At 41.0% G+C, this 26,549-nt stretch overlaps 1 protein-coding gene across 1 annotated transcript in view; it reads right to left on the bottom strand.

The window, feature by feature from the left end:
• Positions 1–24,196, bottom strand: part of USP45 (ubiquitin specific peptidase 45) — a 45,504-nt gene extending 21,308 nt beyond the window's left edge. Inside the window, exons 1-7 of the mRNA XM_084262473.1 lie at positions 24,087–24,196; positions 22,416–22,585; positions 19,685–19,788; positions 19,082–19,182; positions 9,704–9,849; positions 8,375–8,470; positions 6,184–6,314 (exon numbers count right to left, since the gene is read on the bottom strand). Coding sequence (XP_084118599.1) covers positions 6,184–6,314; positions 8,375–8,470; positions 9,704–9,849; positions 19,082–19,182; positions 19,685–19,788; positions 22,416–22,585; positions 24,087–24,186 — 848 coding nt within the window. The 5' untranslated portion in view covers positions 24,187–24,196. The remainder of the gene's footprint in view (positions 1–6,183; positions 6,315–8,374; positions 8,471–9,703; positions 9,850–19,081; positions 19,183–19,684; positions 19,789–22,415; positions 22,586–24,086) is intronic.
• Positions 24,197–26,549: the final 2,353 nt, after the last annotated feature.

Below are 26,549 nucleotides of genomic sequence, written 5' to 3'. Positions count from 1 at the left end.
GAACATACAATGAGCTTTTCGGGTGAAAAATAATTTAATAAATTATTTCTAGGGAAAATAGTTTCATTTACCCCTATGTTTTGCACAGTTTTATCAGCTTAAATGAAAGGGGAGAGAAGGGGATGCAAGAAATTAACTCAGCCATGGCATCTTTTGTTTCTCTTAGTCTTTCATTTTACTAGCACACAGCGCATCATCCACAAGGACAAGATTATTTAGGCTTCTCAGTGCTTGCACTAAACCTTCTTCCGACCTCCCATAAATTTACGTGCTCAAATTTTAATGGAAACAAGGATGATGGGAATGTAACAGCTACCACTTTAAAAGCGAAGTGGCAGAGAAAGTTATTTGTAGAGATGCTATGTAAGGTTTGAGTCACTTATTTTGACTGACAAATGGTAACATTGTTAACACTGTTCAATATACAGTTAATCTGTCATTCATCCACAAAGCATGCTATATAATGTCATCATTCTAAATATCTGGTGTTCTGTGGAAAAAACATTTCAGAGTAGTGCATTTGTTTGGAGAGGGTTGGGGAGGAAGTCACAAAAGAAAGCAAACAAAAAAAAGCAGTAACAGAAGAGAAGGGAGGGAATTCCACACCACACAATGCATTTACTGGAAACTTCCACACTTACAAACCAGTATTGGGGGGGCAGGGGGGGAGGGGGGAGGAAAGGAAGGAATAATTAATCCATGCTGATACACAGAAATCTGACAACTAAAAGATGTGCACTCTTGTCTCCTTGAAAATATGCTTCAAGCAAGATCCTTGGCGAAAGTGGGGGACTTGGAGATGGTTGGTTGAGTTGACCGCTCACAGATGTGCTGACATATGGAAGCCAGTGCCAATGCGATACAACCTGTTGTACAGTGTCAGCAGGATAATGACAGAACAGGTTGAACTCCTGCTAATGGCCATAAGTGGTGAAGGGCAACTGTGACATCTATACGCGTGCTACTTATCTAGCCTCTCGTTTCTCATCTGGAGACCAGTTACAATTGCTTGACTGTCAGTTAAAGAAATACTTCCCATGATGATCTACTTACTAGAATGTTTTAATAACAAAAAAACCCACAAACCCAGTCCTCTAAGCATTAATATTTTTAATTCCTATCTTATATTCCTTTGAGGAAAATCAACCATGTGTTTCAAAAGCAAAACTGGGATACAATTACAGTCATTCAGTCATGCTGCACAGACCTGCCATACCTTTCCTGTCTCTAATGAAAATTCTCTCCAAAACTATCTTTGAACCTAATACCTTGAAAAACTTTAGAAACAGTAATAAGCATTTGGAAACAGAACACACTATTCCAGCAGTGCAAAACACAGAGGAACCCATATAACACTGCAGTAAGCTACAGAGAAGCAAAGTAAAATCTTTGCTTCACCTTAGCCTGCAAGAAGGAATTTTGCTTACCTGCAGATGAAGATGTTAACCTCTCAAGACTGATCCATTACCACTGCAACTTACAATGAAAGCATGCAAAGGGCCAGTTTATAAAAGTTACCACAATTCACAGTGCTTACCTTTCCCAGTGACACCATCAAATACCTATTCACTACCATAATAGAATAGCTAGGTCCAAAGCTTTGTTCTTCCTAAAGCAATCACTGTCATTTGTGATCCCATTATCTGCAGTGCTATGACAGAGAACAGAGCAAAATCCTACAGTATGATTACTCTCCAGAGTCCTGCTACCACAAGATGCTTGGTAGGAAAAAAGCCAGCGAAACACAGACTTACCCTCACCATAAACACCAGACATGCCTGTCCGAGCTCGATGGCAGGGACAGAGAGCACTGAGCTCTCCTTTGGACATGCTGGATGATTCCTTTCATCTTTTTCTGTCTTACCTTCCCCCAAAAGAGAAGATCAAGCACAATCACTTTGTTGTGATGCCCAAGATCTCTGGTACCTCAGCAAAAAGCACTTGTTAGAAGTAGCTCTGAACAAATATGTGACAACAGAGCCATTTCCCACTTGACCATCAGAGGGAAAATAGATCTCTCTCTACAGATACTGGAAATAGCTGGCTGGGGAAATGTCTTCCTGACAGCTGGTAGCCAAGTGAAGGCCTTTATGCAGGTGGTCTTCACCTCTACATAAAAAGAAGTCTTCTCTTTGTATGGACGCCTAATTCTTCTTTCTTCCTTTAAGTCATACTAATATTTTCAACAGCACTCTGTGACAGCAAATTCCACAGGTTAGATATAAAAAAATGTTTAAAATCCCCTTTTTTCCCCCTGGCACTAAATCTGTTGCTTTTCAGTTTCACAGACAGCTCCTTGAACTTTTATGAGGGCAGTTAAATAAGCACAGCTTATTATCTTCTATCATTTATTGTCTTCTCTTGCTGTCATGCCTCCTTTTTCATGTCCTCTCCCATCTAAAGTCCCAGTATTCAAGTCTCTCTGACATGAAGGTTCCTATTTTTGTTACCCAAACTGACTTTACCTTGCAATTCTCTACTTTGGTTAACGTGAGCATTATTTCTAAGGATATACCTCCAGATACCTAATGGAATTACTGGTTTCCTCCTCCATGTATTTGGATGCACAACAGACACAGAATAATCCTTCAAACTGGTCACAGAAACATCAGCTATGTGTTCCCCTGCTATTGCCTTTAAAAGTCAAATAAACAAGTAGGAAATCTTTTTTTTTAAAAGAGACTTTTCTCTACAGCAATATTATTTCAGAAGAAAAGGTTGAGAAAGATTGCTAATTAATGAGAAAAGTCCTGTTTCCTTCACCCCTTACTCCACTCCTGTACAACACCACCTCCATTTCCCTTAGCACTTCCTCTCAAAAGTGCTAAACATGGAATGCCCCCAGCACTGTTTAAGTTTCCCTCCAAAATTAATCAATAGCCCCAACTGCCCAAGTCTTCTGTTCTGTTAGTCCCACATAAATGTCTGTCTGGAGTTCTATTTTCTGCACTTTCTTCTCTCCTGGGGAGAGAAGACCTACGTGTATTTTGTGACCACCACCACCATCTTTATTAGGTAATGATTTTTTCCCTGCATGTTATTGTAGCAATATAATAACCCTACAAATAGGTAACTGTTCAGCAGAGGTTTGAAGCAGCTAAATACTGTACCTAGTTTCTGGACTCATCACTTACATGCTGCAACACTGACTCGCTACACAAATACAAGCTTTCTTCCACAAAAAAAATCATTCAATCTTAACAAAAAAAGGAAATAAAATTTATGTCCTCTTAATACATCAGCGTTGCATTAGTCACCAAGTCTCCAGATAAGTCAGAAGTCTGCAGTCCTGATATTCAGCATAGTGGAAAACCAACAGAAGGGCCCCGTAGCTATGCTCACAATCTGTCCTCGCACAACATCTGACAGCTGCAACACTAACAAAATTAACAGTGGATGAATTAGTACCAGACGCTAAACAGTTGCTACAGAAAGACTCGCCCATTTCTTTTCTTCTTCTCCCCTTCTTCAACCTGGCTACCCACCACTTGATAAAATCAACACTATCATTTTTTTCCCCCTTTTATTTAATAGAAAAAAGCACCACAAATACCACAAGGGGATGAACTTCACGCCGCGATCTCCCCAGACTCTTAAAGAAGTATTTCACAGCTGAAAAGGACTGTGTCCCAGTTCTCCTACTGCTTTTGAGCAGCAAATGAGCCTCCAGTTACAGGGTTTCTCACTTGCAGGTTTCGGGACCACTTTTTTACAGGCTCTCTGCCCACACCTAACTGCATTCCTACGTGCTTTTACCCACTGCTTTTTTAGCCATTCCTTCCTTCCTGCCTGCCTTCCCTCCCTTCCCACCTTCCCTGCCTTCTTACGTCTTGTTTCACTGAGCCCTTTCCAATATTTGAGTATGGACACCCAGTTCAAATGCGAGCATTCAAACTCATACTGCAACATCTGAAGCAGGAGGGGTCCTGAAGTCCTACAAGGACATCCAAAAAAGCAACTCCAGAAATTCAGAAGTGTTATTCCAGCACTGAACTGAAAAGAAATGAGGGCAAGTGCCAAGTGTTAAATTTATACAGTTACCTTTACTATACCTTGTATCAACTGGCCCAAGGTGAAAATATGTCACCATTCAGCTCAGAGATGAAACAAAAAAAACCACCCAAACTTGCCAAAAGCCATTTAATCAAAAATTATAGATTTTTTTTCTATGTAACTCAACTGTGTCATCATGGGAAAGCAAGCACTGTTAAAGAATCAGCCTTCTGCTACTCATGAGAAAAATGTTACTAAGAAACTGCTTGACAAGTAGATCTAAGTATATAAAGAACAGCCACACACATCATCATCATCTGCTGACAGCTTCAGTGCTTCAACCATTCATGTTTCTAAGAAGCCTAGTAGGATCTGGAAGTGACTACACTAAATATTAAGTAAAACATCTATATTTTGTATGACCATTCAGCATGCATGTTCCTGTTCTGCAAGCTACAAGCAACGATTCAAAATACCATTACAGTAAACACTGGGAGTGGGAAGACAATTCCTGAGTCACTGAGTCCAACTCTTGATATCACAGACAAATACATCCTATAGTGTCTGTACAATCTGCTTCGTAATTTCTTGTTATTGATACTACAGCTAATAAAGGATTTCTATCTAAGTTGTGTTCTGCAAGGCTAACAAAAATAAAAAAGTAGGGATGAAGGCAAGAAAAGCTGACAGATACATGTCTAAAGAGCAAACGCCTCCTGCTCACATTAAAATCACAGAATCATGGGATTATTTATGTTGGAAAAGACCTTTAAGATCACTGAATCCAACCATTAACCCAGCACTGCCAAGCCTGCCACTCAACCATGCCCCAAAGCATCACATCTACTTTTAAATACCTCCAGGGATGGTGACTCAACCACATCCCTGGGCAGCCTGTTCCTGTTTCAGTGAATAACTTGTTCCTAATATCCAATCTAAACCTCCCTTGGCACAACTTGAGACCATTTCCTCTCATCCTATCCCTCGTTACTTGAAAGAAGAGACCAACACCCACCTGGCTACAGCCTCCTTTCAGGTAGCTGCAGAGTGTGACAAGGTCTCCCCTCAGTCTCCATTTCTCCAGGCTAAACAAGCCCAGTTCCCTCAGCTGTTCCTCTCAAGACTTGTGATCTAGACCCTTCACCAGCTTCATTGCCCTTCTCTGGACATGCTCCAGCACCTGAATGTCTTTCTTATAGTGAGGGGCCTAAAATATGCTGCATAAATATAAAACAAAAAGCTTCCAATTTTAGTTAAAGTATATTCCCATCTTAAAGACCAAAAAACCAACAAAAAGAACAATGAGATTTAATACCTATATATTATGTAGCCATCACTTGATGACTACACAAATACAAACACCCACAACTTGCACATCAAGGTCGCCCTGAATGCCATGGTAGGAGCCTGAAACTTTCCTCCTAACTTCCTTGCTACAAAACAGTTAAAATTCCAAACAAAAATGTAGCAATACATTAACATGTATTATTAAACTGGTTTAATGCAACATTCAGTTACATCATCCTCCAGTTACTCTGTTTCTACAGTGCCTTTTTCTTGTAAACTCAGCATGTAAATACTTGTAGCAACTTTTAAATAGGTCTTCTACAGGTGTTTTAAAAAGCAAGATTGTTTGCATCATAATTGAAGGCACCTACAAAGCACCACTGTAAACTTTTTCCACACCAAGAAACAGGAGTTTCTTTAGGGCTTGTAAGCTCCTCACAATCTGGAGCCATATGCCATTTCAGTACTGCTTCAAGTCCTTACTTGAAGTCCCTTTTTAATTTTGAATTGATGCCAAGGTCAGACATCATAGCAGAGGTTTCCCATTTTAAAAAGCTTGTCCTCCTTTTTTCAAAATACCTACACATTCTTTGCAGTATTGAAGGGAACTACACTAATATACAACAAAACCTGAAAGGTATTTCTATTTTCTTCAGTTTTGCCATGCCCCCTCACACTCAGCTCAAAGCCCACTGAAAGTCAATGGTTATGGACTGGGCCAACAAACCATGAAGCACAGGTACAACCCTAGAACGCCAACAAGGAGCCCTGCAACTTCAAAACATAAAGAAGACATTTTCTGAACTGCCCAGTAAAAATCTAATGTCACCCTAGAGAGGACAACAGACAGGGTACACATCTCTGGAAATTCAAAATAAACATGATAGTGAGTACAATACGTACTTTTGACAAAGCTGGCTGAACAGGACTTTGGGAGAAAGAGGACCTTTTCCAGCCTCCCTCATGCTGTGAAGGAACAAGAACATTCCTGAAGTCAACGGTCCTGGGCTGGAAAGGTTTACCACCAAAGGATCCTTCAAAGCAAAGGTAAAATGTACATCAGATTTCAAAGTTAATGACACAGAAAAATGTATTCAACTTCATACATTTATGACAAAGAGCAATGTAACTCTCAGTCTTAGAGTTTTGTGGGGGTTTTTTAATGTTGATTTCACTAAATGATTGAACTAGTTGAAGAGAAAGCTTATTATTTAAGCAGTAATAGCTGCCAAATCAAACAATCCTTGTCAAGCAAATTGGTTGGTAACCAACAGTTTTGGAACCAGGCATAGCAATGAGCCAGTCTGATTCTCACAAAAACAGACTACCCTCTGTATTACCTACTTTACTCTTACTCCCACGTGCACTGAAATGCAGTTGGAGCGACAACACGGGCGACCTCCTTGATGAGCCAGCATAAGACAGAGCTCAGTGGCACTACATCTACTCAACTTCAGGAAAGCTCTGGCCAGCTTCTCTGACTCATGAGCTGCACACTGAAATTTCCTCACATCCAACGCTCACAGAAGCAAACATCTCCTGTTCCTCCAGGAGCCAGGTGCCTGGAAGGTAGCAGCAGTGGCTGGCAGCAGAGGCTAACAGAAGTCCCCACGGGTCGACCCTGTTAGTGGAGGTCAGGCACAGGGCAGAGTCCACACAGCCCCTCCTGGTGTGAGGTACACCCCAGCCAGCAGGTCCTGGGCCAGCAGCTACTCCAGCCAGTCTTAGAGCAGGAGACACACCCCTGCACTGTTTACATGCCATGTGCATCTCAAAAATAGACTGCCAGATCTCCCTAACATACTCAGAGATGACCATAATGCTTCCTACTAGCTGGCCTGACCCTCACAAACACAGCTTACAATTGCTAGAAAAACCATTAGGGAGACTGCCTTGCCCAGAAAGCAGATCCACACAGAACATATGCACTATGGATATGCCCAAATATGAAGTATGTGTATTATGTACACTATCTAAAGGTGGAACAATGCCCTTTACCAAGTGGGAAGCTGGGAGTTTCTATGTTGCTGTTAGACTACTGCAGCCCTCTAATCCTGTGTTGACATACAAATACCAGAACATACAGCCTGCTCCAAAGATGTCGTTTACACTGGAAGCATTGTCATTAAACAAAAAATAAATCTTCCAACCTTACGGCTGTGCAAGTTTCACATCAAGCATAAGCCAATGTACCACTGGCTTTCTAAGCCTCTGGGCACAAACAAGCTCCAGACCTCCACTGGGGCTCAGGATAACTTAATGAAACATGTTACTCCTCAGAAGTGGCACTGGAGGTAATATTGACAGCAATGCAGCAGATTTCACACTGTTCTTGCCTGGAGAAGCTATGAACATCACCAACAGCAACACACAGAAATGTTCGTCATTTCAGAGGTATCTGAAACAGAACCCCACACCTCAAGCCTCCCTGCCACCAGAAAGCTCCCAGCAAACAGCAGAAAAAGAAAAAAAGAAAAAAAAAAAATCCTCTGTACACTGCTTTAGCTAACAGAGGGAAAGGGGTATTGTCTTTATTGCCAACAACATACTATGAAAACCCAAGTCTCTACAACCTGACCCGGAACACCAGCAGATTCTTTTCATAATGACCACAGGAATCTCTTTCCCATATGCCAGCAATGAAATTGAGGGCAAGAAATTTGGCCCTCACTGAAATTTTACTTCTCTGTTTAATCCTCTAACCTGTGAAGCACGCAATAAATTTTACAAGCCTTATCAATGAAGGGCTGACTAGAATAAAATATTTCATGAACACTTTCTAGAGCCAAATATACCATTTCCTATATCATACATTCATACTGAAGAAATTAAATGGGAAACAAAAATAAGCCAGCCACTGTTTCTTAAGGTCTGGCATTATTTGCTACTTCAATATCACAAAATGTGAAAGGAAGTGTTTATTTCTCCTCCTCTTGGGCTGAATAATTAGCTTTGTAAAAGGAGTGAGTTCACAGTTACCATAAAGGCAAAAGAAACGGGAGAGTGAGAGTGTGCCTTTAGCAGCAATGCCATTTACCATCCTCCAGCTTCTTCCCACATTTCCCCAAATCTGTATTTCTCACTGCATACTTACCAATTGGGAGTCTGAAGTATGACAGATTTTTAACTTTGTTCCTTTCTCCTTCATCTCATACATCAGCTCATTTAGTATGTGCGTCTGTGCCAAGTTCTTAAAGAAAAAACAACAAACCCAACAAACACAGGCTGATCTTTCAACTATACATTTGACTTTAGTTATAAATGCTAGCTTCAGGAATAGAAAAAAAAAAACAGGTGTATTTCACAATGTACAACTGAGGTTTAAATCAAACCACTAGAAAAAGCAGGTAGAACCTTGGTAAGAGCCAAGATCATTGATCTCAGACTGTTTTTAAAATTGTATCTGCTTCTGTAATTACACAGTAGTTTCCTGGTAATGTTTGTTATTTTTGTTGAATAAGAAGATTTTTTTTAATGGTGAGAACATTTGTAGCAGAAATAATTTGCTTCTTTTAAACTCTGCAGTCCCCTTCATCATGACCCAAGAAGCACAAAAGATGTGGTGCACTGTCAACCCTTCTCTCTCTGAATTTAAGAGACAAAACAACTCACCACATCAGTCTTTTTTCTTTATGTTTTGTTAACTTTGACAACACCCTAAGTATGTACTGCAAACAATTTGCAGTATTTCTGTTCCTTACAAGTTCACTATTTGTTTGCTGAGTTTTGTAATCACCACCATAAGCACAAGGCAAAGAGTGCCAGCCCAAAACACCTTTGTAGCAGTTCTCTCTCATTTGTTCCCTCCTGTCTGCAGACATACAGATGTCCCTGCTCAACTGACAAGCAACGGGATGGTCTAATATAAAACCCGCTGAGGGTGCTGCTTTTTTGAGGATATTGCATTAGCTGCACATTCAACATCAAGATAAGTTAATTACCATAGTTTATTTCTCTTATTCTGGTCAGGAAAAAATCCCATCATCAATAAAAGTACTTTTATAGCATCGTAGGGGCTTAAAATCACCTCAGTGCACTGTGCAGACATTTACACTGTGCATAAAGTACCACTTTCCACACCCACCAGCGTGGTAAATACTGTGCATTACTCATGACTGTCTAATGCTGAACTACAAATAAAACCATATGCTAGAGTACAGCCCACACACATATGCAGTGTGTAACAGGTCTGACATTTTCATTTGTCTCATTACTGGGAGATGCTACTGAGGCAGGAATTCTTTCTGTTGGAACAGGGAATACCACTTGGATAGCAAGGAGCAACAAGAATTTGAGAAGGCCCTTCAGAAAGCAGAATGAAGACTGGTATGAGCCAGAACCTTCTCTGAAGCCCTCAGTTTGCACAGGCAACCTTCTTTTCTGAAATCTGTTACAAGAAAGGTGTATGATCTTTCCATCTTACCTGCATGACAGCATTAAAAAAGCACGTATTTCCTAAATTATTTATTCCTTTAACTGGAACTGATGCAGCATTACCAGAACTTTTTCCTTTCAGTATTTCACTTGTTTCACTGTTTTCTTCACGGAGACGTATGATTTTGGATGAACCTACAATTAAACTATAGATTAATATTAGTATATAATTACATAGTTTAATCCATTCAGTCCTTCCATGTATTATATTTATGATTTTTAATATATGTGGAAAGATACCTTGACGGTACTTGAAGCTAGTTTATGTAACCTTAAAAATTAAGGCGGCATCAGCAGTTAAACACCTGGGGAAGAAAAGTCCCCCCAACAACTACATATATCCAACAAAACCTTCCACAATAATCATACTTATCATCTGATAAGACTATAAGTTCTTCAATTACCCAACCAATAAATAAAGAACAACAGGCCCTGTGAGTTTACCACCAGTTAAGATCTATGTTCATTAGACACCCCCAGAAACACCACAGAAGGCCAGTTTTGGGGGAATTTAAGAGAGGCAACCACAAGTTACTACCTGAATGCTGCAAGTCTTTACCACTTATTGCGCTCTGTTTGAATTTCCTTGTACAACTCTGGCATTGGCCAAACTGGAGCTGCTACCCGTTTCCCCAAACGCTACGTTTGCTCTTCCACCCACCTCCCTCCATCACAGCCTGAGGAACTGTTAACACAACCCAAATACCTACACTGCTGCTGTTTTAATTTTAAACAAACAAAAAAAAAATGATAAAACTGCAATGGAATATGCTACCAGTATCACATCCACGTTTTCCCCTATCTCCCTTATTATTTAAATAGATGAGGGACAGCAAAGTTAGGCAGTCATTAACTTGTAGCCTAGAGGTAGTGGAAAGACTTGAGATAACGATATTTAGCCTCAAATTCTACTAGCAACTTTCATATTGTCATGGTTGCAGGACTAAATATGAACATTACTGACATCTGCAGTGTCTTAAATATTGATTAACAATGCATGTCAATGTAAACGAGTTATGGACTTAATAGATGCCAAGAACTGTGATGCTGCAATCTCTGTCTTGACATATGAATTCATATATTTGTTCTAATGAGTTTCACATTGAAGTCTCATTAAACTGTTCTTGAGAAATAACTAACAGACCTATTTATGTTAATGAAATGCTCATGCCAAAAGGTTCTTTTATGTACACTCTTAGGTAGTTTCATGCTTAGAAGATGAAAAACTATAATTAAATAAAAAATAAGTCATTAAAGTATCCATTGTATCTGGCAACAAGCTTCTGACGCAATCTGTCTGCACCCTATAGTGCCATCAAGGTGTAATTATTCTTCTAAATTGCACCCAAGTTTGTCAAAACACAGTTAGAAGTGCTTTGCAGTTTAAAAACATTTTTTAATGTTCTTGGTAATACTGCTTACACAGCTTTAAAATATTCTCCTTTGCACTCATGTGGAAAATTAAGACGGTACAAGGGCAAAGTAAGACACCAAGTTCTCCTTGAAAAAGCAGACAAAGATGAATGGCAAACAGCTCGGGAGCTGCTCACACCCTGAAAGAGTCACTGGTCTGTGGGCCTCATGCAGCAGCACCTTTTCACTGATGTGCTTATGAGGGACATGCTACAGCGTCTGAGACTCATCCACCCCCACAGAGCTCCAAAAGAATCATAGCAGGAGGCCAGGAGCTCCAAGTGCCTGCTACTTGATGGCACTGCTCACTCTCAGAAATTTACTATAAGTGGAGACTTCTTCCCCTCAGAGAAGCGTGCCATACAGAGAGGTGCTGGGGAGAAGAGACAGTTAAAAAGAAAAAAGAAAAAAAAAAAAAGCAGCCAAAATTGTGTAAATAATTTGTGTATTAGTATACCACAGTTGTTGCATTTATCCATCGGCATTCAAAAACATCTGGGACAGCATCTTAAAGTAAACAATGTTCACAAGGCCATCTGGACAAAACTGCAGGCAAAAATTAAAGCATAAGCATATGGAAAAGCAGATTTTTCTCTTCCCTGTAGCAGTACAGGATGACAAATGTCAAACCTAGATCTGTCCACGCTTCACTGTGCTATGCTTTGCAGCACCACCTGGCTCTCCTTGCACAGCCACCAAATATGGACAGCACTGCCACAGCGGACCATATCTGCAGGGCAAACTCGATAAAAGCATTTCACTTCATGGTTAAATGGCAGCTTCACACAAGTAGCAAGGCTCCATTTGCTGAACCTTACATATAAATTATTGGGGGGGGGGGGGGGGCAGGGGGAACAAAGCTGAAGCATCCAGCTCTGCGATAAGAGCTGGATGAATACGCAATTATAAAACACAATAAATGAGAACCAGACATCCAATTGCCACAAAGCTGGATAATTAGTACAGGGATAAGGAAAAGTAGTAGTAAATTAAGAAAAGGATGTTGTTACTGGAGCCTAGAAACCTACTTTCATTCAGAAGGTTTTAATTACTGCCTCTTGATTTTTTTAATAGATTTTAGAAACACAATCCATGTGATGTTTTACCAGTTTTTTGTATCTGTGAGAAAGTTTTGACAGAAAAATGTTGCTTTGCCATTACAAACATTATCTGCTGCCTCATTTGTTCCATGCAGATATTTTTAAGGGCATATACAGAGCCAGAGGAGGGACAGCAGTTTTTAATTTATCTCTGCTCAGTGTCCCCGGCTCAGTGATAAATGACAGACAGGCCTGAAGCTGAATGTTTAGTTGACATGTGAAGAGTTGGTCAGTCTTAATAGAAGATGCTGGTAATGTCTGTAATAGCTAATACTTCTACAGATGGGGGCTGGAGGGTCCTTCTGCAGGATTAACCCAAGGCTACAAACATGTTATTAATCAAAAGGGTAATATATAATTTTTTTAAGTGAATTTGCACTGAAATGTTCCAAAGACTCTTGCTGACATGATCCTGCAACCCTGCAATGTTTTAACAGGCGTGCTTTTGGATACAAAAAGTGACTTTTATGCCAGTAAAGACCCAACAAGGACCCCAGCAGGAGGACTCCATCGAAATGGCTGTCATCTGCTACTGTCCACAAGGGTGTTCAGCTCCTGGCCAAACAGTGCTTCAAGAAAAGCAGCACCCCAAGACATCCAGCTGTGCGCAGCAACACTGGTTATAAAGGACACCATTAATGTTACCAACAGCAAGGCAGGTGACAAGCACAAAAGTAATTACATTTGTAGATTGATTTCTGTCTGTAGTTCACTATCACATCTTTTTGAGAGTTGACATGGTGCCCCTCAGCCTCTCTGCCCTTCTCAGGCACTGTGGACATCAGCCCCAGGCAGCCCAGTCCACCCACAGTGGGGACAGCATATCTGACAGTGACTGTTTTGGGGTTCAACTCATTCTACATCTCTCTGTCACACTCCTTCTGCAGCTCTGTTGTAGTGGTGCCCTTTCAAATCCAGTCATGCAGGGAAAACTCTCACCCAAGTTGTGCCTTGATCACCACAACCTCCTTTTTACCTCAGTAACACATATACCTGACTGCAGAAAAGCCCTACTAGAGTGCTCGGCCAAGACCCACTGCCCAGCTCTCTATCCAACTCATCACACCCTACTGACCAACGCTTCCCTGGCACCAGGTCAGTGCCCACCTCTGCTCCCACCATGACATCCACCTCCAGCCTCACTCCTTTGGCTCTCAGACGGCTGCATTTGTGCTTAGGTGCAGCCTTCATGCTCAGCAAAGCTTCCCGACGCCACCCCAGGCTAGCAAGCTCCCTTCCCACCAGCCCAGAGGAAAGACCGCAGCCAGAGCCTGCTCCTGTGCTCCAGCTCTTGTTTGCAACGCACTCTTGTCTTACTACTCCTTCCTTCAGCTTTTTTATATTTCACCTATGTCTGCTCACCTGTAGTCTTGTCCCATAAGCTCCCTGGAGGCAGGGAACATCATTCTGTCCCACAGCTGCACAGCACTGGCCTCACGGGTACACAACTGAGATTCCCAAAACCAGAGCTAACACAGATAACGATTCAGCCTGTGAATCGGTGCAAGTCACCGGGCCAGATGTACAAACACACCCGGTGCTGACACATCCAATTGCAAAAGAAAACATTGGGAAAACTTGTTCTCTATCAATTTGTTTTGCCAGTGTTTCAAATGTTTGCAGCGCACGTGGACTTCTGCACCGCCCTTGCTGAAACTGAGCTGTGCCTGGGGGTGCAGATGGTATGCAAGCAAAAAGATAAATGACATCCAATTTTTCTTTCAGCTGGGGGAGTAAGCATTTTTGCTCATCTTTTCAATGCAACTTTTTTTTAATTATACATGAGGGTTCCAGGAATATGCACTTTTATTCCAAGGTCAAGCCTTTTCTATTGAATACAACTCTGGTACTTCAGCTGAAGGTCTTCACAGCAAAAGCAAGGTTAATAGATTGCCTTTCTTTTACCAGGTTCTCATCATGCTGTACTATGAAATACTACTAAATTGTCTGAGGCTCCTTTTTTATTTAAAAAAATTAATTTTTTTTCAACACTGTACAACAATGAGAATCTAACACTTAGAAAAACAGCACTGTTCTCTTCTGAAATGGTCACTAGCTTTACATTTTAAAAGTCCAATTTCTCTTGTAGCCTTACAATCCTACCAAATTAAAGATTACAGCTACAATTTTATTTTTCTGATTCTGCCAGAATGTTATAAACTAAAAACCCATGTCTGCACAGTGTGAAAGAGCAAGCTATTCAAGCATCAGTTTTGATCCTCTATGCTCAGATGACTTACACTACGCCTCACAAGTAAATAAGCACTTGGAGAGGAAAGGGAAGAATTTGTGGATAAAAATAGGAGACCATCTAAAAAGTTTTTTGCCAATGATCCAGTTCTCATTTCTTTGCAATGTGTATAATTGAGAGCAGCACCTCACAAGTAGGTGCACTCGAAAGAAAAATACACATAGTGATAAACAGTTTATGAAAGGATACAGTTAATTTTTTCAGCACAATCTTTTGTCAAGTGCTAATATCCACAGGCAAATGCAAATCATCGTACTCTGTTTCTCCACACAAATTAACTCCTATTGCTTTTGCTGTAAAACTACCTATTTTTTAATCTTTGTTTTACACCAGTTATATCTGTTTAAATAGAAATCAAGTTTCTAACTTTCACCTATCAACAAATCTGGGCAGCTGAACTTACTAGCAAAATCTCATTTCTCTGCTTGACCTCCCCAACAATAAATTTAACTACAAAATTTGAGAATATTCTTCCCATTTCTATTGCCACAAAAGCCAATTTAATTAACTGCTCTGCAAAAAAACCTAAGTACGCAATCTTATATCTCCACCGATGTCTAACGTGGGTTTTGTAAAGCAAAATACACATAATCTTCACTTTTAAGACTGCAAACCAATTTATTTTCTCCAGCAAATGAGCAGACATGTGGATCGCAATGTCTCAGCATGGTTCCTGTGTACTACATGTGCATTATGCCCATGTGAAGCTCACAAGTGTGCCACACGGACAATACTGCACCTGCCTTTCCGTGGAAATCATCATGGCCTGCTAACCTCTTCCACAAAACAAATTTCTGGGTGGTACACCCTAGAAAGCAATCTTGCTTTATTCTTCCATCTTGTGCCCACCATGACCTCTTAACCAAACAGACTCCTCTTTAAAAAAAAAAAAAGAGGGGGGGTGGGGGGGAAAGGCAGGCATTGCTGGGTACAACAAACCATAGGATCAGATGTGAAAACCACACAGCTGCAAGCATTCTTTTGGGAACCCAGCACTGGGATTTATCTCAATCGCTTAATGTAATTACAAAAGTCAGTCATGTAGTAGTAATGTAATTTGCACATTTTTACAGCTGAAGTGAAGTTGAATCTTTATGAGAGGCCGAGTGAAAAGCAGGGATCCTGCTGCCACACTATTCCACCACATTAGTACCAAATGACAAGCATTTTGCTTTTGTTTATTTTCCAAGATGCATTAATTAGGAAATCTATATAACCCACCCCTTCACATGTGCAAGCTGACTACTTTGTCTTTAAATGACTCCTGTGCTTCTGAGAACTAAAACCCAAAAATCTAGCAGCTCTCATCTGTTACTTATACCCATGTTCATACTGCATTTATGCAGAAATTTCTACACAACGCTATCTGAATTTTAATGCTGCACCATGCCAACCAGTTGTTACAACAGAAAGCAAGCCAGACATAAGGTGAATTGTTGTTACAGTGCCACATTCCTATATGAAAATTGTTTTCACTTCAGCTGTCTTTTTAGAAAGAAATAGAAAAGCAGTAAGAAAAAAGCACAAGATTGATTTTTAAGTGGGAAAATATGAATTATTAGTTGTCAGTTTTACTCGTTTCTCACAAGTTATTTTATTGGGGGTTTATTTAGAATTAGTTTATTTTTATAATATAATAAGTTTTAAAGCACCTAAGCCAACTAATAATTTAAAGGATAACAGTTATACTGAAAATATCAGTGTGACATGAAATAAAATGCTGCACTTAAACAAAACAAGTCAGTCAATAGTAGGGTTAATTGTCACTGTTACACTGTGTTCTGAACAACATCATGAATTAAATTACAATTTCAGATTTTACTTTTTAAAAATTCCTATAGGCAGCCTGATTTAAAGAAAAAAAAGTTATGCTTGTTTAGTGGAAGTACTGAGTGTGCCAACCCAACCAAGTATTTGACATAAAACAGAAAAGGCATTGCTGGTACATTTATCCAAGAGAAACGTGAATGCCAGCTCTGACTGGGAATTCCCTCTCACACATACCACTTATTTATCAATCTGTGACTGTTTCCCAGCCTTTTCCAGCCAGGAGCCTGGCCCAAGGCAACAAAGCATGCCAGGCAAGCAGCTTTTTCTTTTTCCCTGCCACTTAAGAAACCCAACAAACTATCTTTGGGCCAATGTTCCCAGAGCTCTCAAGAATGGGATCCAAACTGCTCGGCACAGTTATACTCTCTATCACGCAGGGAGGGTTGCTGACTCCAGCTTTAAAAAATTACTATGCACTTGGTTTTTCATAGAATCACAGAATGGTTTGAGTTGGAAGGGACCCCAAGGATCATACAGTTGCAACCACCCTGCCACAGGCAGGGCCACCAACCTCCAGGCCTGGAGCTACACAAGGCTGACCAGGGCCCCATCCAACCTGGCCTTGAACACCTCCAGGGACAGGGCATCCATCACCTCTCTGGGCAGCCTGTTCCAGCACCTCACCAATCTCTCTGTAAAATACTTCCCCCTAATATCTAACTTAAATCTTCTCTCCTTTGGCTTTAATCCATACCCCCTTGTCCTGCCATTGCCTGCCCTTTTAAAAAGTTGATTCCTCTCCTGTTTACAGGCTTGCATGTCAGCTTTAGCCCCTTCCCATCTCAGAGCCAGATACATGACTGCCCTTCAGCAGCAACCTCTGTGCTGAGACCTCTGGTTGTCGCAGGGGCCACCCTTGCAAGGCGTGACTTCCTTAGCTTTGAAGGATGCTGGTGTGTCTATTCACTCACAGCTTGCCATGCGCATGAATCTGAAGGATGCAACGTAACCCTGCAGATCAGTAACACACAGTCCGAGATGCTGGGAAGGCAGGTTCCTCAATCTGTCACCGATTTAAAACCACCCTGCACTTCCCACCGCCCTGCAGGAGCACCCTCACGCTGCTCACAACACACCTCTCGCCTGACATCACCACTGGTAACCACTCTACCTTTTACATCACTTCCTTTTCCAAGGCACCAAAGCAAGCAGGGCCAACTCAACGCAACACAACACACTGCTACCACAGAACACATGGCTGCAGATGAAGCTGGATGATAGACAGATTTTTATTTCAATGCCTGGTTTCAGAAACCAAAGGGAAATCTGGTTTAAATAAAAGGGGGAGAAAAAATTTTATGCCCTAAAGAAAAATAATACAATTTTGGTTTGTTATAGAAAAAACTCCACTTAGCTCCAGTAAACTTAAATATGTGCATTTTCAAAAGACAGTATCAAAATGAAACACAAATACATATACAGCAGAAATATATTCTGCCTTGCTCTGCCTTTATAGCAGATTTTTAAGAAATACTGGGCCTCATCTAAGCTGACTTTTCCTGAGTTAGCTTGGAATGTCAGTTGCTTAATTTAAAGCTTTTCACAGAAAACTTCTAAGTGCCATACTCTGAAAACTTCAGATATTTTGAAGTTTCACAAATTCAGAATCGAAACCATAAGCACACAGTTATACCACTCCGACAATCTTACCCAGCAACACAGAAACAGAATTAAATTGTTTCCATTCCATTAAATTAACTGAAACAAACACTACAGCACTTCCCCTGCAAGCAAACTGCAACACCCATCTATTGCATGTAAACGTGAAACCGAAGCTGTGAACAAAAGTGAAATCATACCATATTTTCATTGCTCCAAGTGAAAAGAGTAACAACTGAATAATTTAGCATGCAACCTGTGACAAGATCAAAATATAAAATATGCATTTCTGAGCGGCCCTTCATTTCTTTTCCCCAACAAAAAAATATCTACTATCTTTCACAACTGGCAGGATTTATGCACATGCAGCTAGAGGAGTACCTAGTCCAATTCAGTAAAGCAATTCTTTCATTTCTTGCTTCTAACCAGTTGATCATCTCTGCTAAAACCTGGAACCAATTGTTCTGAAGTTTACTAAAGCTAACTTTGGTGAATAAAATCTGGAACCCGATGCACTCTCAAAGCCACATGCCAGAACTGCTGGGATGACTAACATCAACATCATCGGATGATAACACCAACATCACCGAGAGCAGACAGCTGAGGGCCACATACACAAAGCCCCATCTCCTATTACACACACTGAGAGGATGCAGTACGCTCCCAACATAAGAAAATAACATTTTCTATTAATAAAAATGAGCATTCTATCAACTGAAACCCAGTCATCTAAATGAACACAGAACATTACATACAACAGAGCACTAGAAAATGGAAAACAAATTCCACATCAGAAAAACTGTAAGATATGACACACCCACGGTAGGAAAATTCAATTAATTAACACTTCTATATAGTTTTTGTGCGTTATTTAAATGGCATCTTTTTTAAGGTAATATGTTCTCCACAATAAAGAAAATAAAGACAAAATTTTGAAGTATGTCCTATGGTACCCAAAGTATTTTTTAAATGCAGTGATACTGGAGGAGAAAAGAAAAAATATGCTTTGACAGGCATTATTTGCACAAGTACCTGTGCAATTACAAACTGCATTATACTCACACCATACATAATTCTTCAATGTACATTTAACATGACTCAAAACCTGCAATGCTCACTTTTAGTGACAATGCATTACAGATCTCTCCAGACAAAATCATTCTTGTAAACTTACTTGGTTCAGCCCTAGAACCGTGTTTTTGAAGAAAGTCAACTATCTGTGCCAAAACCTTTTTGTTGCAGTGTGTTGACAGCTCTTCATCACATTCATAACACCTAAACAAAAGAAGAAACCAACTGAAATTTAGGCTACCTGGGTGCACCTCCCAGCTCTTACAAACTTCTCCAACAACCTTATGCAAATTACTTCAGCTCTAGATTTCAATTTTTCATGCTAAAAAAGGAGTAAAATTGAATTCTCTCATCCCACATATGCTCTTCTGTAGATCAGCCTCAATTCACTGCAATCCTTCCAGGTTTAAATAATCTCAGTTGATAATCATATCAATAATCATCTAGAAACAAGCAGGAAGGACAAACTCCTATAAGCAGCCAACTCCACAGAACACAATGGACTCAAACTTGGATCTCAGTATGGATTTGTGACTCCTCTTGAGAGTCCCAAGGATAGACTAGTCTCAAGAAAGCCTGCCCTTTCTCTATATGAAGTATCCATTTTAGCTGTCAGAAGCATTCTTTATCATGAAAAGGCACTACTTTAAGTTAGGAGTCGTCCTTACACACAAGCATATACAAACACCTGCAAACTCATTCTTACCATATGATCCATGTGCTGAGGTTGATAACAATGCAATGAGGTTCTGTGCGTGCTGTCTGGAAGTGTTTCAGAGAATGTTGGCCTTCTGAGTTCTTACCACATCCCTAGAAATGGAAACATGAACACAGTAAGGGGAAAAAAGGGTAGTAGAAAAGTGATGGGATGGCTCCTATGACTGGAGTGTTGGGATGGAAGGAAACAGGCTCTTTAGGAAGGAACAGGCAGGGGAGATGGGGAGGGGTTGTCATCTTGTGTCATTGACTGGCCAAAGTACATGGAGCTCCACTTAAGGATGGATAAGGAGCTGACAAGACCTTATGGGCCAGAATTAAAGGCAGCACAAGGACAGGGGACACTATAGTGGGCATCTGCTACAGGCCACCTTGGTAAAGGATGTGAAGCTCAAGGGCAGCCTTGGCTGCAGTGCCCATGAAATGGTGGAGTTCAAGATGTCAGGGCAGTGAGGAGAGTGAATGGCAAACTCACTACCCTGGACTTCAGGAAAGCAGGTCGCCTTTTCAGGGACCTGCTTGGTAAAGTACCATGGGACAAAGCCCTGGAGGGAAGAGGAACCCAAGCAAGCTGGCTAGTATTTAAGAATCATCTCCTCCTAAGCTCAGGAGCAATGCACCCCAACAAAAAGAAAGTCAGGCAAAAAAACCTGGATGTTTGCATGGATGAACAAGGAGCTCCTGAACAAACTCAAACACACAAAGAAAGCCGACAGAAGGTGGAAGGAAGGGCAAGTAGGCTGAGAGGTATACAAAAAAACTGCCCAAGCAGCCAGGGATCAGGTTAGGAAAGCTAAAGCCCTGATTCAATTACATCCAGCCAGGGACACCAAGGACAATAAGAGAAGCTTCTATGGGTATGTAAGTGATAAAAGGAAGACAAGGACCCCTTCAGAAGGAAATAGGAGACCCAGTTACTCAGGATATGGAGAAGACTGATGTACTCAAGAATTTTTTTTGCCTCAGTCTTCACCAGAGAGTGCTCTAGCCACACCACCCAAGCCTCAAAAGACAAAGGCAGGGACTGGGAGAATGAAGAACTGCCCGCTGTAGGAGAAGATCAGGTTCAAGAATGTCTGAGGAGCCTGAAGGTTCACAAGGTCATGAGATCTGACAAGATGCATCTGTGGGTCCAGAGGGAACTTGTGGAAGAAGTGCCTAAGACACTCTCCTTATTTGAGAAGTTGTGATGGTCCAGTTGGATAGAAAGCTATAGTGCCCTACTCATTTAGTATTCTCAAGGAGTGAGAGGTTTTAACAATCATAAAATCCAGTATTATAAATATATATCAAATAACTGCCTTTTTTTTTAATTAACACATTTTCTTTTTACTAATAAAGGAAAATCAGTGACAACATAAACACAAAATCTCATCATTTCTACTTGGAAAAATCAGTTAAAAGTATAGAAAATTACCAAGTTTGCTTCAACTTTAAAAAAAGTAATTCCTAGTTTTTGAATAAGTATCAACAGACAACAAATGATGTAATTCAGAAAAGAAAGAATTCTCTAAAAAAAACCAAAAGCAGTGAATTCAGTGACTACATAATATATTTGGTCCAAGGAATAACAAGGAAAGAACATATATAGGTAACCCTCGCTGCTCAAGAATGCCAAATGGATTCCAGGAAGCAAAAGGTACTAACATTGGTTTTCTAACAAGAAACTACCAGAACACACTCTTTATGTACAGCAACTTTGAGAGAAAGCATTTGCAAGTTTTTAAGTATCTAGAAGGTGGGGGTCAGAAGATTCATGCCTGGTCTCTGAATGGGGCATGAGTTTTGGAGGCTCGTAACAGCACCAACATAAAACAAGCACACAGCTTTAACTCAAGGCAAAAGTGCTCCTTAGCTACAAAGTTTCAGGGACAATCTATACGAGTCCTCTTCAGACCTAGTTAACCCTCTTCTTAAGCCTACTGATAACATGTTTCTTTGCAAAATTAAATCTGTTCAGATATTTGCAGGAGCTGGCTTCTGTCCTTACTGTGGCAAGACCTACCGCAAGTCTAAGAAAATTGTGAATTGCTTTGTTCCCACAACTATGAGCTCAGCCAAGGCTGACACTGGCTGGGAACTGAATTGTTCTGTATCGGCCTTTACTCCACTTACAGGAGACAGAGACCTGTCCAAGCCCCTGAAGTGAGGACCTGCCATTTTAAAGTCCAAGGCTGCAATTTGACATTGTAACTGATCCGATATAATGGTTAGCTGCCACAAAATAACAATGTTCTCACTCCAGCACAGACCTTTCTCCCGGGTTTCAATCAAATACAGAAATTAAGTGTCCACAATGTAAGTTGATTCAGCAATCTACATATCTGTTTTCTCATTCATTTGTATCTGCAGCATCTTCCGCCAGATGAGCCAGCTGCACAGATGCATTTGGCAACCACACAGTTCCTGGAGTCAATTCTCCCTAAGTAGCAAGAGCGTGCAGACGAAGAACAGAGAGAAGGCAGGATAATCACTCACTACTTGTGATGCTGAACCACACCCTTAGCACATAAAGCTAACCCAAATCACTCCCAAAAACCAACCAAGAACGCAAGGCCAGATTCCATTCCACCGAAGAAGCTGAAGCACAGACTCTCCAAACTGAGCATTTAATGCCACCCTGTTTCACTGAAGGTCACGATAAGGGTCTGTACCGGTTATATCCTTTAGATAACCAGGGTCTATCCACCTCAGTAAATTTCCAGCATATGCTTGCTTACCTGAAGGCCACATTTGAGACACAGCCATACATCTGAACGTGCCACAGGCTCACCGTCAGTCATCCGCCTCTCCTTCAAACACTCTGCGCATATTGACCAGATGCTCTGCGCTACCACTCTCTTCACATGGTGCACATCCACGGCTTGGCTCACGTGCTGGCATGTCAAGCCTGCAGAAAACGACACCTTTTCAGTTTCATCCATCAAAAATAACAGTTATGAGAGGGAGCATGTGTGCATTAAAAGAGCAGAATCTTCAACAAGGTCAACATCAGGAAAAAAAAAATAGCCAGAAGCTAAAATAGGAAAATTCAGTCATATGCTCTTCCTCCTTGAATTTTATGGATGGTCTATTTCAGTTATTCTACAATTAATATTCTTTTAAAGTCAATAAATGACACCTCTTACAAACAGGTAAGCTGCACTGTACAAAAGTACAAGCATTGCTTTTGTACAAACTTCATTTCACTGTGTCTTTCTGTCTGGGCTTTTTTGGTTGTGGGTTTGGGTTTTGGTTTTTTTTGTCAACAGTAAAATACTACATGCACCTATTTCTGCATACAACACAAGCAGTTATCCCCTTTCCTTTCCATAAAGAAAGACTTCCAAATACGCATGCATCAGTACTACAACTGCCTGTTCCAAAATGAGTATCAACCACTGTTCTTCTCTGCCACATTTTTTTCACAAATTCCACTATTGACATCACAGAATACTTTTGGTTTAAAGGGACCTCTGATGGCCATTTTGTCCAAACTTTCATTCAAATTAGGGTCAAATACAAATTTAGATCTGGTTGCTGACAACTTTCTTCACCTATATGTTGAGTTACCTTCAAGGACAGTAGCTTCACCATCTCACTAGAAAATCAAGTTTTGTTTGACCATCCTCATGGTGAAAATGAAATGCATTTCCTCGTAATTAACCACATTTTCCTTGCCCTGGCTTTTGTCTGTTGTCTTTAGTCCTTTCATTGTGGATTTTCTAGAAGACACTGGCTCTCTGTCATCTTTATAACCACCTATCAGGCAGTGAAGGAAACTATACTTTCACTCAATTGGCTAAACAAACCCATTCCCTTTAGTCCCTCAGCATCATGTTCTTCATCTCCTTAATGATGTGGAGGAGGTGACTCACTGCCGGACTCACTCTGACAAGTCCTTATCTTTCTTGTAACTGAGACCCCACAACTGGACAGAGTCCTCCACACAAAGTCTCACAAGTGCTGAAAAGATTAGAAGAATCTTACCCTTTACAGCCCTCATCAGATTAAACTCTGCAGCTGGTTTACCTAATCCCATCCCTACACACTCAGGACCCCTGCAAGGGTAGCCCAAAACTGTCTCCACCCTTTCTGCCCTTTGTTTTTGCCTCTGAGGTCAGTTAGAAGCTCCCCGTTCAGCCAAGCAGCCTCCTGCCACTTGTGCTTAATGTTCTGCACACTGGAAAGGATCATTCTCCTGCTCTGGAGAGGTCGTATCAGAAGATCAACCAACTCTTCAACCCTTTTTGCAGTCACATAGCATAACAATGGATCATGTCACAAACACTTCACTAGGAATATTTATTTCTGTTGTAAATTCAATAGAGGAAATTATTTTGTGGTACTGCTGATTTGTGGTTTTCATCAGTCATCGTGGAAGTTTGCCAAACATCACCCAATGTACTTACCTGAAATATCATCTGAAGAGTCCTCATCCTGCGGCCTGTTAAGCCTCTTGCTTCTCTTTGGTTTCTCAGGGTTGGCTCTTGATGGATCTTTCACCCGCATCTGTTACTTACTAGAAAAGAGAAACAGGTTGCTTCACTGTCCAAACACTTCATCAGATGTGATAAGTTTGAACTCCAAAAGCATGAGATCTAATCACACATTCAAACCTCACAAGCACAGTTTTAGGCTTTGACTAATGTCACCTATTGTGTAACAAGGAGTATGAACGTGTCAGGAATGAACTCTTCGGAATGCCACAAGATCAGCTGGTTCCACTGTATGACATGATTAATTGGATCTGCAGCTACAGGGGACACACATTTCCAGGCAGTAGTGTTAAATATTTGAGATACCAAGATCTTTAAGTAGTAGTTTAGTAAGCTGCTAAGGAACTCCAGCCATACCTGACCACAAAAACTTCATTAAAATAAAAGCTTTCCTTCCTTAACATATCTCACTTAAGAAAGGTTGCACATTGGCTAAAAGTATTTGAGCAATTTAAAACACTTTATTAAAATACAAAAATCTTCCAAATCTCATGAAACTCTCCTATGAGTGAGCCCAGATTACTGTGGCTCATAATCAAGGAGTTCTATGAGAAACAGAATTAAAGGAAACAAACAGCATCTGGAGAGAGGAGTTAAAGAGTACCTGACATAACTGCAGACACCAAGGTTAGTGAAGAAGGAGGGGCAGGATGAGCTCCAGGTGCTGGAGCAGAGATTCCCCTGCAGCCCATGCAGAAGACTATGGGGAGGGAGACTGTCCCCCCTGCAGCCCATGCAGGTTGATGGAGGAGCAGACATCTACCTGCTCCAGTGGAGGACACCACATCAGAGCAGCTGGATGCACCCAAAGTAGGCTGTGACCCTGTAGGAAGACCACGCTGGAGCAAGCTCCTGGAAGGACCTGTGGAACCATGGAAAGAGGAGTCCAGGCTGGAGAAGCTTTGCTGGCAGGACTTGTGACCCCATGAAGGATACATGTAGAGCAGTCTGGTCCTGAAGGACAAGCACCCCATGGAAAGGACACGCACTGGGGCAGTTTGTTAAGAACTATATCCCATGGGAAGGACTCACACTGGAGAAGTTGGTGAAAGACTCTTTCCCATGGAAGGGACCCCACACTGGAGCAGGGGAAGGGTGTGAGGAGTCCCCACTCCAAGGGGGAAGGAAAAGCAGAGGCAACATGTGATGAACTGACCACAATCCCCATTCCCTGTCACCCTGTGATGCTGGGGGGGAGAAGGAGGTAGAGAAACTGCAAGTAAAGACTGGGAAGAAGGTTTGGGTTTATTTCTCATTACTTGACTGTGATTTGTTTAGTAATAAATTAAATTAATTTTCCTGAGTTGAGTCTGTTTTGCCCATGATGGCAACTAGCAAATGACCTCTCCCTGTCCTTATCTTGACCCAAGAGTCTTTCTTTATATTTTCTGTCTCCTGTCTGGCTGGGAAGGGGAGTGACAGAGCAGCTTCAGTGGGTACCTGGCCTCCAGTCAGGATCAACCCACCGCACTTGTAGACTGAATTCAATACTCTCCCTTTTATTCATTAAACCAAACAGCTGACCAGTCATCAATATCAATACTAGAGCTCTACCATCACTGGTATCTGATGAAGCAAGCAACCAGTTTATACTTTATCAAATACCATGATGTTCTTAAATTATAGATTTCAGAATTTCCTGCACCTAAGGGTTTACAGAGTGAACAATGCCGCTGAATTCAGCTTTGCTGATTTTGTAGGCTGACAATTCATGTTCATACAGCAAGGAAGATCTGAATATTGCAGCTCTTGACTATTTATATTCAACAAATGTTAGCATGCCTAATGTACATCAACAGCCATGCACCACTAGAACATGAAAAGGTGCTTCAGACCCAAACAACTTCAACTGTGTATTTCTGCCTTGGCACCTTATCATACATATCCAAGCTTCATGGGAAACTACCCATCACCACTTGTCACAGTGCCACTTAACTGAGCACAAGATTCATCAAGACATTTGGCAAACGGCAAGGCTGATACAGCTGCTGTTAGAAACCCCATGATTTTACACTAAATATGTAAAGAGTCAATACCAAAGACAGCAAAATTCCCCTCCCTAAAGGAACATAGTTGTGTTTACGTTATCCAACATTGACATAAATGATCTATGAGCTCATTTCAGCACAACAATTTTTATCTCTTTGGACAGATTATGTAAGACTGTCCAAACCACAGATTTCACCCAAATGAAAGTCATGTCCATATCAGTACACTTTGAGAGCTCATATAATTTCATGAAAGAATAATTACAGGCTCAACCAGCTGAAATACAAGTCAGTCTTTACCACCTGTGACATCCTGTGGCCCATAGGCCAGGTGATATGACCCGGAGCAGGGCACGCACAGCCTACCGCTGTTCTCCTCTCCAGGTTC

This window comes from Gallinula chloropus, assembly GCF_964237585.1.
Source record: "Gallinula chloropus genome assembly, chromosome: 3".
In the NCBI taxonomy this organism is placed as follows: domain Eukaryota; kingdom Metazoa; phylum Chordata; class Aves; order Gruiformes; family Rallidae; genus Gallinula; species Gallinula chloropus.
This window is presented reverse-complemented; position numbering and strand designations above follow the sequence as displayed.